Source organism: Hevea brasiliensis, chromosome 4, assembly GCF_030052815.1.
Source record: "Hevea brasiliensis isolate MT/VB/25A 57/8 chromosome 4, ASM3005281v1, whole genome shotgun sequence".
Taxonomy (NCBI): Eukaryota; Viridiplantae; Streptophyta; class Magnoliopsida; order Malpighiales; family Euphorbiaceae; genus Hevea; species Hevea brasiliensis.
Window position 1 is genome coordinate 113,051,538 of NC_079496.1, and position 17,097 is coordinate 113,068,634.

The 17,097-nt window shown below is 33.3% G+C and overlaps 2 protein-coding genes across 2 annotated transcripts; both read right to left on the reverse strand.

Moving 5' to 3' along the window:
• Window positions 1-207: 207 nt before the first annotated feature.
• On the reverse strand, window positions 208-4,105 carry LOC110656012 (mitogen-activated protein kinase kinase 6). Its single transcript, XM_021812523.2, has 8 exons — window positions 3,893-4,105; window positions 3,569-3,653; window positions 2,274-2,408; window positions 1,632-1,856; window positions 1,346-1,528; window positions 943-1,166; window positions 618-663; window positions 208-520 (listed from the first exon to the last, which is right to left on the reverse strand). The coding sequence occupies exons 1-8, from the start codon at window positions 3,964-3,966 to the stop codon at window positions 428-430; spliced, it is 1,065 nt and encodes a 354-aa protein (XP_021668215.1). The 5' UTR covers window positions 3,967-4,105; the 3' UTR covers window positions 208-427.
• Window positions 4,106-16,230: 12,125 nt separating this feature from the next.
• LOC131179500 (uncharacterized mitochondrial protein AtMg00820-like) lies at window positions 16,231-16,865 on the reverse strand. Its single transcript, XM_058146364.1, has 3 exons — window positions 16,847-16,865; window positions 16,558-16,703; window positions 16,231-16,449 (listed from the first exon to the last, which is right to left on the reverse strand). The coding sequence occupies exons 1-3, from the start codon at window positions 16,863-16,865 to the stop codon at window positions 16,231-16,233; spliced, it is 384 nt and encodes a 127-aa protein (XP_058002347.1).
• Window positions 16,866-17,097: the final 232 nt, after the last annotated feature.

Consider the following 17,097-nt stretch of genomic DNA (forward strand, 5'->3'; position numbering starts at 1 on the left):
GCATAAGCTTTCTACGTGCTTGGTTCATATTTGTGTTTAGGAAGGCACAAAGAAGGACAACAAAAGACGGGCTCTTTTAAAACAATCATTCAGATGAGAATATTGGCTGCCATGAACTTAAGGTACAAAAATTATGCCTACTTCCAAAACCAATGTTCATTGAACTTGAAAGACTAAACAAACCCAGATCAATATACAATGGCAAGATCATGTAACCTGTCCTAAAATTAGATATTATCTCTTTGAATATGAAGGCAAGATCCATATAAGTAAATAATTTGCTTCAATAGTACATGGTAATTTCTGTAATGTTTGATAAAGATTAATAGCCAAGACATGATGTGAACACTTTATACTAGATAAGTCGATACAGCATTATAAGACAAGCCAACCTGGCTCAGGTTCAACATAAACATCACAAGACAAACTACCTAGGGTAGTTCACAGGAGGTTCCAAGCTGCCAACTAGAATTCCAAGATCAATGTCTTTGTCTTCAAACTTTTTGATAAATGGGTGATTCTGGAAACATAAAAAGAGTTGCCAATCATGATTTTAATTTTCTTCTTAGATGAAAAGTCTAAAGAAAAACTCCAAAATAGACAAAGTATATACTAACCAAAAGGTCCAAAGATGATGCCCTTTCTCGAGGATTCTTCTGTATACTGCAAATACCATCCAAAACACATGAACAGTATTAGTGATTTTCAGGATAAAACATGATCAAACAGGAAAATTAATTTTTCTTTCCATGCTAATTTATAGATTCATTTTAAGCCATTTGAACTAGAAAATCTATTCAACCACCCTAGGTAATGGGACAACTACAATCCATTAATTTAGACTAAAGAATATCTGTGAACTTCAGAAATGGAATTGTAGAAGTTAAAATATGTTCTCAGACAACATGATGTATAGTGAAATGAATTTGTTCAGGTTATTACCAAGAGGAGACAAATGAACAGAACTCAGGGGAGAATTGATCTGGTGGAGCAGATGGAGGTGGGCTCTCCACAATGGCTTCCAAGAGCTCATAAAAGCTTGGCCAGTTTTGCTGATCTTCAGATTGCATATAAGGAAAACGCCCTATAGCGCACTCAAGTACTACCAACCCTAAACTCCAAATATCACTGCTGTAGTCATAGGTGCTCCCACTAATTCGCTCTGGCTAAAAGTGAAAAAATAATCCAATTACTGATAAAAATATGCATCATATCTAAGTGTGAATAAAAGCTTGACAGCAGAAGAAAGTACTTCAAATGCTCCGGCAAAAATCAGAACAAATGGACAGATGAATTTGATAGTAGTGCTATCTTGTGGTAACAGAAAAATAAAATAAAGACTTACCGACATGTAATTGTAAGTTCCAACAAATGTGTCCCTTTGACCCATAGAACTAGCTAGCATTGCACTCACACCAAAATCAGTGATCTTCACTTCCCCTTTATGGTTTACCAATAGATTGGATGGTTTAATGTCCCTATGTATGACATGTCGCTCATGGTGTAGATACACGAGACCCTGTAAAACCTGGAATAGATACATATTTTTTCAGCTAAAAGAGGCGGAAGAGAATCAAACTACTATAACAATTTCTTTTCTTAGTAGATTCTCTAGATAGAAGCTTATAAACCTGCTTGCACACAACAGCCAGGTAAGGTTCGAGAATTGTTTTAACTTGTCTAATCACATCTGCCAGAGATCCACGATCCATGTATTCTAGTACAAGAGAAATAGCTCCATTGTGATAGAATGAGTGGTGGCAAACAACAACGTGAGAACATTGGGAGGCTTGGTTTATTTTCAGCTCCTGTACAATTTGTTTACGAATATCCTCTTGTATGTTCATCTGGATGACCTGTAATATAGAATTCATTAAACTTCCAAGTTATGGACAAATATATCTTATCACCTAGCACTTTGATTTGGAAGTGGAAATGACCCAAAATAATCTGAGAAATTTCCACTTAATATATAACTAAACTCAAGATAGAGGCAGTGATAACATAAACATACAAGGCAATATGTCAAGAATAAAAGTGAAGTCATTTGCTCCTATTTACATACTTCTTGTGGTTAAAAGGAATAGAGAAAAAAAAAAAAGTAAACAGTCAAATCTTTAGCTTCCCTTCCACTATTTTCATGTGATACAAAGGACGCATGAATTTTAACAATTGAAGTCAATATATTCATAAAGAGAGGTCTATTGAATATCACCTTGCAAGTCTGATGTTTGAAAAACAAAATAAAAAGGTTCTCATGGTAGTGAAATGACCTTCAATGCAAATAATGTCCCAACCCATTTATGACGAACAAGTTGCACTACACCTCCGCTCCCCTTTCCAATGACTTTGACTGTCTCAAGGTCTTCCAATGAGAAATCAAAATCAAGCTCCTTGTTATCTGAAGGCTGTTCAAAAATGGAGAAGAAAATAAAATATTCAAGTTTCTACACTGTCCATATATAAGGTACAAAGAAAACAATTTTTTTGTTACTATGGAAATATTGGCAATGGCGTAGTCATTTAACAACAATTACTCACAAAGAGAATAGTGATACAAATGCATGGTCAAGGAGGATTAGAGCATTCAGACAATATTCAAAACTGATGAGTGAGCTATTATTAATGCAAGTAAGCAAAAGGCTTACCAATTAAAACTACAAGATAGCATAATGCTACAAACTCAAGTTTTTAAAGGCCCAAGTCATTGAGTACTATTGTTATCCTTGTAATTGATAGGAGTTAAGTATATGGACACTAGGGCTGAGTATTCGGTTCAAACCAAACTCAACCGAACTGAATCATCAAAGTCGAATTAAATGAATTTTTATATTTTAAAAACTTAACCGAATTGAAATGAATAAAAAACCAAACTGAACCGAACAGCTCTATTTTGGTTCGGTTCGGTTTGAACCTATCAATATTTGAGTTTGGATGAATTTTTTAATTTAGACTTGATTTTCAAGTTATTTGGTCTGATTTTGACTTTGGTTTGAACCTAATAACCATTAATTAATGAAATTAAACAATTTATACATACAAAATTACATATAATTCATAAATTTTCTATTAAAAAATAAATTTAAAAATCAATAAAATAATTTAGTTCGATTTGATTCAATCGATTTTTTTTCTCTCTAAAATTGAACCAAACCGAAATAACCAAGATTCTTAAAATGCAAAACCAAACCGAATCGAATTATCTTAAAAACCAAACTAAATTACCAAATTAAGGCAATTCGGTTCGGTTTATTCAGTTCAAACCGAACAATGCTCACACCCTAATAGACACAACAAAAAAATTACAAACAAACCAGAACTATATTAGTATAAACAGCCTTTTCCGGTCTATCAGTTCTAAATTTTGATCATTAAAGAATTAAAATCTGCCAGGAGTTGATTGGCAAAACAATACCAAAGCAAGCACATCTAAATAATTTGTAATACTCGTTATCAAGGCAGTCATGATCAATTAACAATTCAAACAACTGAAAAGAACTAAAAGTGGATGTGAGAATTATTACAAGACCTGCCATACACAGATGATTGCAAATTAGTACAAACTTACACGAGATTCCTTCTCTTCAGAGATAAGCCGCAGGCCTTTCTGATTCAAAAGCAAATCTCCATCGTGAAATGTACCACTTGCAGTCCTATGAATTAACCGATAATAACGTATTAATAAAAAAAAAGAAAATAAAGATTAATTTTCTTCTGATTTTCAATACTTTCAGAGTGACAAAACAGAGCATAACTAAAAAAGGCAATTAAAGATCAATTCGACAGAAGAAAAAACGAAAAACGCCATAATAGGAATTAGTTGAGCGCAGAAGAGGTACATTTAGAGATGAAGAGGAAAATTAGTAAAATTGAATCGACAGAGATAACTTACAAGAAAGAGGTAATGGGGATTTCTTGAGCCGGAACGGAGAGCTTGAGTTGCTGCAATGGCTTCTTGCTCTTCATTTTCTTCTTCTTTTTTGTTCAAATTTTTGAAAGATTTAACTCTGTTCTTGTAGTTTTTAGGGTTTTAAATTTCTCTGAAACAGAGAGAGAGAGAGAGAGAGAGAGAGAGTGCGTGTGTTTTGTTTTTTTATTGAGGAATGAGATGATTTGACTCGTTAATAAAGTGTATACATTCAAACAAGACCGCGCATTAAATTTTGAAATTACTTTGCCTGGGCAAATACGTGGCGGTTGAGAACTGGCTATAAATAATGCCATTTACTAAAGGTCGTTATCCTCCATCACGACACGTCGTTTTTTTTTAAAGGAATAGGCGTACAGACCACGTTATACCAGAAACGACCCTTCGTTGTATCGTGCGCATTCAACAAACTATACATGAGTAGTACATTGCCTTCCCGGTTACAAGGATTTTAATCAAAAAATTAAGTCAAATTAATTTAAATTAATTAATTTTTTATTTACTTTTCAAATTTTTTTTATTATTATTTTTAAAGAATTTTAGTTTTTCATTAATTATTAAAATTAAATAATTAAATTAATTAAATTAATGAGTAATAAATAATATTAAAAAAATCTAAATTTAATTCAATAATTAAAAATATATCACTCATTTATCATATTCGAGATCTATTTCCTCAATTCCCATAAAATTGGTACGAAATGTGCAAATTTATGGCAGGCATTATATGACGACCTCAAATACTTGGGCATTTCAAATAGATGGAGAAAGTAAATTTTCCGTCAAGAGAGCCATGGGATAATTGACACAGTAGGCTTGTTCAGTTTCTTACTCTTCTCATTTTTGTCCGCAATGAAAATTGATGTTGGTATGATATTTAGGTGTGGAAAGATAGCCTTGTATATTGGCATTATATCTATAATAGCGCCTATGATGATCAGAACAGTAGTCTGCAACATTCTCATCTATCGTTTCGTTCTAAATGAAAAAGAAGGGGATATTTTCCACTTTATCATCGTTGTAGTGATTCTTGATCAACTCAATATCATAAACTCAGAACTTGGCAGGTTAACCTTATCTTCTGGGCTGGTTACTTCTACTTTCAGTTTATTAGCAGAAAGAATACAGGTGATGATGGAAAAGATTGTGTATATGTATGTTGTCTTATTTACAGAGATACTACATCTATTTATACATGAGAATATATGCTAATTTTGATAAGAATAATAATTATTGTAATTATGCTAAACTAATCTTCTATAATCATGCTAATTGCTGTAATTATGCTAAACAAATATCCTATAATCATGTAAAGACAGATTTTCCTATAATCATGCTAACACCCCCCTCAAACTCAAGGTGGAAACATAGGTGTCAACTTGAGTTTGCTTAAGAGATCCTGAAAGGGAGTGGGAGGATGCTTTGGGTGAATATATCAACGGTTTGGCTGACAGAGGAGACAGGAATCAAACATATGGTGCCATAAGCAACATGATGACATACAAAATGACAATCAATTTCGATGTGTTTGGTATGCTCATGAAATACATCATTATGAGAAATTTGTATGACACTTTTACTATCGCAATGAAGCATTGTGGCAGAAGAATAAATGACACCCAAATCAGTTAATAACCACTGTAACCAAAGTAATTCAGATGTAGCATCAACAAGAGCACGATATTAAGATTTTGTGCTAGAACGTGCAACAACAGTTTGCTTTTTGCTACTCCAAGAGATAAGTGAAGGAGCAGAAGCATGGTGATTAGTTCATTAGAGCATTGAATTTCAAAAATTTTCTTCTAGGGTTACATGCATCATGCCATATCTCTTATGTGCCTAATTAATTTCAATGCTCAATTGCATATTAAAATACTTTTAATATGTATTAAGATCTATGTTTGCCATTCAAGATTGTGAATTAACAAATTAATTCATTTAAACCCTAGTTTAAAAGAGGAGTTAGAGTACTAACCTCTTTGATGCACTATGGATATAATTGACACATTTGGGAAGCACCTAGGACCCCAAGTGTTGTCCCTCTAGGTCCACACCAAGATCACCAATGGGCAGCCCCCAATTTGCTTCTCAAGCCTTTGCCAACCAATTATAAATTGGGTTTTTGCTTTTAGAGAGGTAGTATGTATGTATAGAACACTAGAAACAATTTCTAGCAATTTTAATTCAAAGAAATTTGGGCAATTCTCTTTGAATTGATGAGAAAAGAAGAAGAGGAGAGGGAGAATGTTGGCTGCTGCCACCTTTGAGGAGAGGAGTGTTATGTTTTATTTTTCATTCTTTTCCCTTTTATATAATTAGGTCATTAAGTCACTTAAACCCTATGCCACATGTCACTATCACATTGCATCTTTTTTTTTTTTAATTGACTCAATCATATTAAGCCAAGTGTCAAAGCTAGACTTAATCTTGACTTTGATCATTTTACATGATAGGAAGACAAATGGCAAGCTAATATGGTGTCATGTGTCACCATCTCATGGTGCCACATGTCACCATGTGAAATGACTAAATTACCCTTATGTTGTAATTTTGAGTTCTCAACCCAAAATTATTATTTCTCCTCTTCTAATTAATTTATATCAAATATAAATTAATTAATTAATCTCCAATAATTAATTTCTCACTATTAAATTCATATTTAAACACTTTAAATATAAATTTAACTTATACTATACATCCAATAACCTAGATTTGGTTTCAAGCCATGCTAGGGATTTTGCAATCTTATTGCAAACTAAACCTATTTAATTAATCAATTAAATCATATTTAACTTGTTGATTAACTTGTGTATGTGTGTGACTCACTATGCTTATCACTAATTAGCAATGAGATATGATATTAACTCTTAATATCATCAGAAATCTTTCTTACCATAAATGATTTCTCTAAATCATTTTAGGCATCTCATAGACCATGGTTGATACCTAGCATAGCATGCCATGGCCATCCAATCAGTAATAAGGAATACCTTAAATGAACCTATAATCATATGTTACCATGCACTAGAATCTCTCTGTTACAAAATCTCAATTCGAGCTGGAATCATGATTTATGTCAAACCCCATTTGCTATGAACATGATGTTCTCTTTTAATTTCAGTTCTTGATTAATTAGATTTTCCTATTAAAAACTCTTTTCTGACTAAATCTGTCTGTCCTGGCCAGAAACTTGAAACATCAAGAATAATTAAATGAACATAGGATTTTATCCCTATTTACTTAGGGTAACAGATTCCATCTTGATCAACACCTATCTCCATATATAACTAGTAGGAGCCAACACATGCCCATATACCCATACACAATACAAGTATGAAAGCAATATCAAACTCAAACCACCTATATACAAGATAACTGTGTTATCTCAAGTCTAAAAATTATATGCATTGATATGATATATGACAATGCATTGACAAGAGTAAACTCCATGTGCTTGTCATTTGCGTCACTGGTTCGGCCTACTTATCATGTATAAGTGCCTATCATATTTGTTATATGGCATGAGACTCATCATTCCATCTTATTTATATCTCATATAAATACCTTGGGAATAAACATGATTACAATCTTTCTGGATAAGTCATGTCCCATGTGAAGTATCCTCGATTGTGAACCAATTTATGATACTTTGTGCTAGAAATACTGTCACTCATATTCTATTATCAATGGACCTTTTCCATTACACATAAATATATTATGTAAACAGAAAAGTGAAATTGCTTTTTATTAATAAAATATGTACAAGATACATACTAAATGATATGCTCTAGGGCATACTATTAACAATCTCCCGCTAGCACTAGAGTCATTTATTATAATATCTTAGACCCATATTCTCAAGATGTGGTCTAACTGAGCTTGTGACAAAGGCTTCGTGAATGGATCAGCTCGATTTTCAGCTGATGCTATTTTCTGCATGGCTACATCGCCTTGCCCAACTATTTCTCTGATAATGTGGTAGCGTCATTCTATGTGTTTGGATTTCTGGTAAGACCGGGGTTCCTTATATCCAAATAGCCTCTTTTGCAGTATCTGATGCAGCAATGTACTCAGCCTTTATAATGGAATTAGCAGTCGTACTCTGTTTATAACTCTTCTAACTGACTGCACCTCCATTACAAATGAACACAAACCCAGAGGTAGACTTTTTATCATCGATATCTGATTGGAAATCAGAATCAGTATAACCATCCAATTGCAAGTACCCACCTTCATAAATCAAGAATAAATTCTTAGTTCTTCTCAAGTACTTAAGGATATTCTTGACAGTTATCCAATGTTCCAAACCTGGATTGGATTGAAACCTGCTAGTCAAACTAACAACATGTGCAATATCCAGCCTAATACACATCATTGCATACATCAAACTTCTAATAGCCGAAGCATATGGAATCCTAGCCATTTTATCTCTTTCTTCAGGTGTCTTTAGAGACATCTCTTTAGAAAGGTGGATACCATGTCTTACTGGTAACAATCCTCTCTTGGAATTAAGCATGTTAAACATCTTTAACACCTTTTCTAAGTATAAACTTTGGGATAAACTAATTATTCTTTTCACTTTATCTCTATAAATGCGAATTCTAAGAATATAGGTTGCCTCCCCTAAGTCTTTCATGGAGAATGTATTTGACAACCATACCTTGATAGTTGTCAACATACCTATGTCATTACCTATTAACAGAATGTCATCCACATATAAGACAAGGAAAGTGATAGCACTATCACTAACCTTCTTATATACACATGGTTCATCCACAGTTTTGATAAAACCAAATTACTTAATGGCTTCATCAAAATGAATGTTCCAACTCCTCGAAGCTTATTTTAACCCATAAATGGATCGTTTTAGCTTGCACACCTTGTAACCATCTTGGGATTCAAAATCCCTAGGTTGTTCCATGAAAATGTTTTCATCAATGTATACATTGAGAAAAGCTGTTTTGACATTCATTTTCCAAATCTCATAATCATAATATGCAGCTATTGCTAATAGAATCCTAATTGATTTAAGCATGGCAACAGACGAGAAAGTCTACTCATAGTCGATTCCTTGCCTTTGGCGAAACCCTTTCACTACTAGCTTTGCTTTATAGGTCTCTACCTTTCTATCAGAACTAATTTTCTTTTTGAAAACCCATTTATTTCCTATAGGTACAATACCTTCAGGTGGGTCAACAAGGTCCCAAACTTGATTCTTATGCATGGAATCAATTTCGAATTTCATAGCTTCAATCAATTTTGAAGAGTCTATATCTGATATAGCTTCTTCATATGTAAGAGGATCATTATGATCTACTTCTTCATGAGTAAACAACTCCTATTCATCTTCATAAATAAAATCATATCTCACTGGTGGGTGAGATATCCTGGTTGATCTGTGAGGAATTACTGCAGATGTTTAATCAATAGGTGTAGGTTGACTAGATGGATCTATATCCATTTGATATGTTGGTTGGTCAGAATTCTCCAGTTCTAACTCTAATTGCCTTCCTTTGCCACCTTCTTCAATGAACTGTTGTTCAAGAAATATGGCATCTCTGCTTACTACAACCTTTTGTGATGTAGGCAAATAAAAATAATATTCAAAACTTTCTTTTGGATATCCAATAAATCGACCCTTTTCTGATCTAGTTTCCAATTTATCAGTGTTTAGCTTTTTGATATAAGCTGGACAACCCCAAATCTTAACATGCTTAAGACTTAGTTTTCTTCCATGCCATATCTCATAAGGTGTGGAAGAAACTGATTTTGATGAAATCCTATTCAGAATATGCAAAGCTGATTCTAATGCAAATCTCCAAAGGGAGATTGGCATATCAGTATAGCTCATCATACTATGTACCATATCTAATAGGATATGATTTCTCCTTTCTGATACATCATTCAGCTGTGGCGTTCTCGAAGGAGTCAGCTGGGAAACAATACCATGCTTTTTTAATTATTCATCAAATTCAGTACTTAAGTATTCACCTCCACGATTTGATCGAAGAGTTTTAATACTTTTTCTTGTTTGATTTTCTACTTCAGATTTAAATTCTTTAAACTTTTCAAAGGATTCATGTTTGTATTTCATTAAATACAAATATCCAAACCTTGATTTATCATTAGTAAAGGTAATAAAGTACTGAAAACTGCCTCTAGCCATTTCCTTAAATGGACCACATACATTACTATGTATTAGCTCCAAAATATTTTCAGCTCTTAGTCGTTGTCCAACAAAGGGTGATCTAGTCATTTTACCTTGAAGGCAGGATTCATAAGTTGGAGTAGGTTCAGAGCCCAATGAGGATAAAATCCTCATTTTCTCCAATTTTGCAATCCTATCTTCTACAACATGACCTAATATTAAGTGCCAAATATATTTTGAACTTGAGTTGATTTTTATCATGGAATTATATTCATTTAGATTGCTTGCATTCAATTTGTGTTTATCATTATTATCCAAATAATAAAGACCATCATGCATATAACCTGAGCCAACATATTTATTTCCAAAATAAATATTGCAAACATCATTTGTGAACTAAAATTCATAACCGTTTCTAGTCAAACTAGATATAGAAATGATGTTTTTAAAAGCATTAGGTACATATAAAATATTATTCAAATACAAAACATGTCCACACATGTAAAAAGATTTAGATCCTATGGCTAAAGCTTCAATAGTTGAGCCATCGCCAATCTGGAGTCTAACATCTCCAGCATGCAAACTGCTACTATTTGCTAATTCCTGCATATCATAAGAAATGTGAGAACTGGCACCAGTATCTAAAACCCAAGTTGTAGATAAACTATGAGCATCATCAGCATCTAAATAACAAGATATAGACATACCTTCTGAAGGTGTATCCTTCTTGTCTTTCAGAGAAGCAAGATACTCTGGGTAGTTCATTTTTTAGTGCCCATTCTTCTGGTAGTAGAAACACTTTCCTTTGCCTCCATTAGCTTTGGTCTTCCCTTTCTATTTGGCTATCTTCTTGGAAGGTCCTGAAACTTGAGGTTTCTTATTCTTATTGCCCTTCTTCTTCTTGGACTTTCCAGCAGAAGAAGATGCAATCAAAGCTACCTCTTTTCCTTTATTACTCGACATATTCTTTTGGGCAATAACCAACATGTTAAGTAAACCAGCCAAGGTGTATTCCTGCTTAGTCATATGGAAATTTATCACAAAATTCTCAAATGACTCAGGTAGGGATTGAAGGATCAAATCCGTCTGCAGTTGGCAATCCATGTTAAAGTCAAGATGTTCTAGTTGCTCTATAAGCTGAATCATCTTATGGACATGTTCCCAAACATTCTGTCTCTCAGACATCCTCATTCGAAATAGCTACCTAGATATCTCATACCTAGCATTCCTGCTATGCTCACCATACAACTCTTGTAGGTGAAGGAGGATCTCACTAGCACTTTGCATATTTTCATATTGCTTTTGTAACTCATTACTGATAGAAGCAAGCATGTAACACTTGGCTCTCATATCATGCTCCTTCCACTTGTCCAAAGTGTCATGTTCCTTTTTAGTGGCCTCTGGAGGTAAGGGACCAGGAACCTTTGAGTCTAGAACATATGCAATATGTTCTAGGTTCAGGACAAGTTTTAAATTTCTGAGCCAATCAGAAAAATTAGGTCCTGTCAACCTATTGTGATCAAGTATGCTCGCAAAGATATTAGATAGTGGTGGTTGTTATGTGCTCATTATTGTCAGAAGAATAACTGTAGAAAATAACTAAATTAATTAGTAAATGTATCAAGTAATTAACCAAAATGATTATGGTCTTTTAATCAAATTGGTCCTCCCACTAACTTGACGAATCCTACACTTTCAAAGTAGAAAACGGAAATCCTAGTTGGATGGATTTCTATTGGGTGATTGAATTCTTATAGTCTTATTGATCATCCTCAGGCACATCCATTATTGGAATTACAATAAACTATAAGTGAGTAACTCCTTGCCCATCATATCTCATGTAAGGTTCAATCATTTATCTAGCCCCTAATGCTCAAAATCTCAGGCACATCCATTATTGATTTATCTTGCATTAGTTAAGTTGATCCCATTAAGCTAGTAAACATGCAAATAATTTTAATGTCCTCAGGCACATCCATTATTGGCCATCAACTTATTTACATATTTATAATATCTCATGCTTAACAATTATTCCTAAGAAAATCTCTTAAATTAAATGCATCACATGCAAGTATTTAAAATTTCTTAAAATAATTGCTTCAATGGAGGGCCCATGATATAATTACTTTAATTATACCATTTCCAACTTAATCATTTGTTTGGAAGATTTAGTGGTCGGCTTAATTACTATTATGGTCTCACTTTGCACATTATCCAATTAGCAAGCATATATCATATACTCGCATACATTCTCATACATCTCATGCATACATGGATAAACAATAAATATGGTACGATCATGGACTTTCTAAGGGATTCAATTCTGAGCCACCAAGAATTGAATCAGGGCATTCCTAGGTGTGTTTCATTCATTCATTTTTACAAGAGTTGCTGAATGAGTACATAATTAATACTTGATCTTGATTTCCTCTCACTGGTCCCGCCAATGCTCTTGACGTCCTTGATCTTCTTGCAATCCAATTACATTGTAATTCTTGGCATATCAAGGCGAATTTACAAGAATATGGACTTTAAAGTCCTCAAATAAATGAAATTACAACTCAAATTATTACAACACTTATAATACATGCCACCAAAAATAAAATTAATTATTTTACAACCCAAAGAAAAATAAAAGAAATAAATCCAATTACATTGGTCATTTTTTGTCCATGATCATCCATCATGCATATTACCATTTAACAATTAAATAAAACATACATACTAAAATTAAATTGAATATCTCATATTCAACTAAAAAATTCAGATTTGAATCTCATTCAAATAAATTTAAAAATTCATATTTGAATCTCATTCAAACAAATTTAAAAATTTAGATTTGAATCTCATTGAAACAAATTTAAAAATTTAGATTTGAATCTCATTCAAACAATTTAATCAAATTTAATTGTGTGATTAAAATTCTTAATTAAACAATTTAATTAATCATGGGCCTAATTATGGGCCTTAAAAACCAAGCCCATACATCAAACCCAAAACCATGCGCATGGTTGGTGTACACAACCATGCAAGCCGCTACACATGAAGACCTCAACATGCATGTCGCCACCATTGGTTCCAAACAACTTTAGATCAATTCAATCACACAATTAAATCTCAATAATCAATCTAAATAACAAATATAGTAGCTCTGATACCAATTGAAGGAGCAGAAGCATCTTGATTAGTTCATTAGAGTATTGAATTTCAAAAATTTTCTTCTAGGGTTACATGCATCATGCCACATCTCTTATGTGTCTAATTAATTTCAATACTCAATTACATATTAAAATACTTTTAATATGTATGAGGATCTATATTTGCCATTCAAGATTGTGAATTAACAAATTAATTCATTTAAACCCTGGTTTAAAAGAGGAGTTAGAGCACTAACCTCTTTAATGCACTATGGATGTAATTGGCACCTTTAGGAAGCACCTAGGACCCCAAGTGTTGTCCCTCTAGCTTGTCCACACCAAGATCACCAATGGGCAGCCCCCAATTTGCTTCTCAAGCCTTTGCCAACCAATTATAAATTGGGTTTTTGCCTTTAGAGAGGTAGTATGTATGTATAGAACACTAGAAACAATTTCTAGCAATTTTAATTCAAAGAAATTTGGACAATTCTCTTTGAATTGATAAGAAAAGAAGAAGAGGAGAGGGAGAATGTTGGCTGTCGCCACCTTTGAGGAGAGAAGTGTTATGTTTTATTTTTCATTCTTTTCCCTTTTATATAATTAGGTCATTAAGTCACTTAAACCCTATGCCACATGTCACTATCACATTGCATATTTTTTTTTAATTGACTCAATCACATTAAGCCAAGTGTCAAAGCTAGACTTAATCTTGACTTTGATCATCTTATATAATGGGAAGACAAATGGCAAGCTAATATGGTGCCATGTGTCACCATCTAATGGTACCACATGTCACCATGTGAAATGACCAAATTACTCTTATGTTGTAATTTTGAGTTCTCAACCCAAAATCATTATTTCTCCTCTTCTAATCAATTTATATCAAATATAAATTAATTAATTAATCTCTATTAATTAATTTCTCACTATTAAATTTATATTTAAACACTTTAAATATAAATTTAACTTATACTATATATCCAATAACCTAGATTTGATTTCAAGCCATACTAGAGACTTTGTAATCTTATTGCAAACTAAACCTATTTAATTAATCAATTAAACTCTTTAATTAATCAATTAAATCATATTTAACTTGGTGATTAACTTGTGTATGTGTGTGACTCACTAGGCTCATCACTAATTGGCAATAAGTTATGATATTAACTCTTAATATCATCAGAACTCTTTCTTACCATAAATGATTTCTCTAAATCATTTTAGGCATCTCATAGACCATGGTTGACACCTAGCATAGCATGCCATGACCACCCAATTAGTAACAAGAAATATCTTAAATGAACCTATAATCATATGTTACCATGCACTAGAATCTCTCTGTTATAAAATTTCAATTCGAGCTGGAGTCATGGTTTATGTCAAATCCTCATTTGTTATGAACATTATGTTCTCTTTTAATTCTAGTTCTTGATTAATTAGATTTTCCTATCAGAAACTCTTTTCTGACTAAATCTGTCTGTCCTGGTCAGGAACTTGAAACATCAAGAACAATTAAATGAACATAGGATTCTATCTCTATTTACGTAGGGTAACAGATTCCATCTTGATCGACACCTATCTCTATATATAACCACTAGGAGCCAACACGTGCCCATATACCCATACATAGTACAAGTATGAAAATAGTATCAAACTCAAACCACCTATATACAAGATAACTGTATTATATTAGGTCTAAAGATTATATGCATTGATATGATATATGACAATGCATTGACAAGAGTTAACTCCATGTGCTTGTCATATGCGTCACTAGTTTGGTCTACTTATCATATATAAGTGCCTATCATGTTTGTTTTATGGCATGAGACTCACCATTCCATCTTATTTATATCTCATATAAATACCTTGGGAATAAACATGATTATAATCTTTCTGGATAAGTCATGTCCTGTGTGAAGTATCCTCGATTGTGAATCAATTTATGATACTTTGTGCTAGAAATACTGTCACTCATATTCTTAATAACTTAAGAATAGAATTTCTAACAAAATATCAATGGACCTTTTCTATTACACATAAATACATTATGTAAACGGAAAAGTGAAATTACATTTTATTAATAAAATATGTACAAGATACACACTAAATGATATGCTCTAGGGCATACTACTAACAATAAGAGAATCACCCAAGAAGAAACAATAACCAATTGTAGAGAGACGGTCTGTTAGATCACCAGCTCAATTAGCATTAGAGTAGGTAGATAATACTAAGGAGGAGGTAGAAGAAAAGTGCCAACCATGAAAAAGAGTGCCTTTGATGTAACGAAGGATTCAAAGTACTACAGAGAAATGAGTTGAGCAAGGAGCAGACATAAACTGGCCAACCAGATGAACAGCATATGAAATATTAGGTCGAGTAACTATGAGATAAATAAGACTCCCAAAAAGCTATCGATATAAAGTAGGATCATCAAGAGGAGTGCCATCAAGAGGTGTAAGTTTGCAATTAAGCTTCATAGGGGTTGATACTGTTTTGCTATCAATGATGTGTGCTCAAGAAAGTAAGTCGGATGCATACTTGGCTTAAGAGAGATAATAGCCATCAGAATTTTGAGAAACTTTAAGACCCAAAAAATAGCTGAGAGAGCCTAGGTCTTTCATTTCAAAATGCTGATTGAGATAATATTGTACCTCTGAAATACCAGATGAATCATCTCCTGTTATTATCATATCATCAACATAAAAACAACAAAAGAATAATATCATTGTCAATTCGGCAAGTGAATAATGCAGAATCATGTGGACTAGAAAGAAAACCAAGTTGAGCAAGAGTGAAACTAAATTTGGCAAACCAGGCCCTAGGAGCTTGTTTTAATCCATATAAGGCTCGTAGAAGTTTGCAAACCTTATGAGAAGAATGATAACCAGGAGGAGGATGCATATAAACCTCTTCTGTTAAATCACCATGAAGAAAAGCATTTTTGACATCCATCTAGAAAAGTTTCCATTTACAACTGCAGCAATGGCTAAGAGACTGCGAACAGATGTTAATCAGGCTACTGGAGCAAAAGTTCCTTCATAGTCGATAACATACTCTTGAGTGTACCCTTTGGCTATTAAGCGAGCTTTATAACATTCAATAATTCCATCAGAATGGGTCTTGATTTTGTAAATCCATTTGCAACCAATAGGAGTCTTGTTTGGTGAAAGATCAACTAAATCCCAAGTATGAGTTTTCTCTAAAGCTTGAAGTTCTTCAGTCATAGTTTGCTGCCAAAGAGGGTCAGTACTTGCCTCACAATAAGAACGAGGCTCATGAAGGGTTACAATAGTAGAGTAACAATGAAAATTAGAAAGATAATGAGGAGTTTCTCTTACACAAGTAGAACGACGAAGAGTATTGTTAGGAGAAAATGCAGGCGTAGGTACTGGATCAACAACTGCTGCAGGTTCAACAGGGGTAGGTGGAGTTAGGCTAGTATTAAGCACATCAAAATCATCTGGATCAGGACTTAGAAATAGCTCTTTGGAGGAGTCAGTGAAAAATAGAGAGTTAGTATTGACAGAGTGATGAAATTTGAAAAGAGAAGAGAACATAGTATTGTCCCAAAAGGTAACATGACGAGAGATGCGTAACTTATTAGAAATAGGATCCCAACAATGATACCCTTTGTGTTCAATGCCATAACCAAGAAAACAACATAGATGAGCACAGAGTTCTAATTTGGTATGTTCATGAGGTTGTAGCAGAACAAAAGAGACACGTCCAAAAGGTTTAAGGATGGAATAGTCAGGAGGTTGTCCAAACAATTTTTCAATAGGAGATAAATTATGAAGAACCAAGGTAGGAAGACAGTTAATAATATAAACAGCAAGAAGAGCTACTTCTCCGCAAAATTTTTCTGGACATGAGGCAGA

Excerpts from the sequence above, each read along its gene's own strand:
- LOC110656012 (XM_021812523.2), bottom strand. The coding sequence starts at position 3,966 with ATGAAGAGCAAGAAGCCATTGCAGCAACTCAAGCTCTCCGTTCCGGCT. Across the intron at positions 2,409-3,568 it reads CTGAAGAGAAGGAATCTCGT|CCTTCAGATAACAAGGAGCT; the intron begins GTAAGTTTGTAC and ends ATTTTTGAACAG. Across the intron at positions 664-942 it reads TGTTCATTTGTCTCCTCTTG|TATACAGAAGAATCCTCGAG; the intron begins GTAATAACCTGA and ends TGGTATTTGCAG.
- LOC131179500 (XM_058146364.1), bottom strand. Across the intron at positions 16,450-16,557 it reads CTCTTCGTCGTTCTACTTGT|CAAACTATGACTGAAGAACT; the intron begins GTAAGAGAAACT and ends CCTCTTTGGCAG.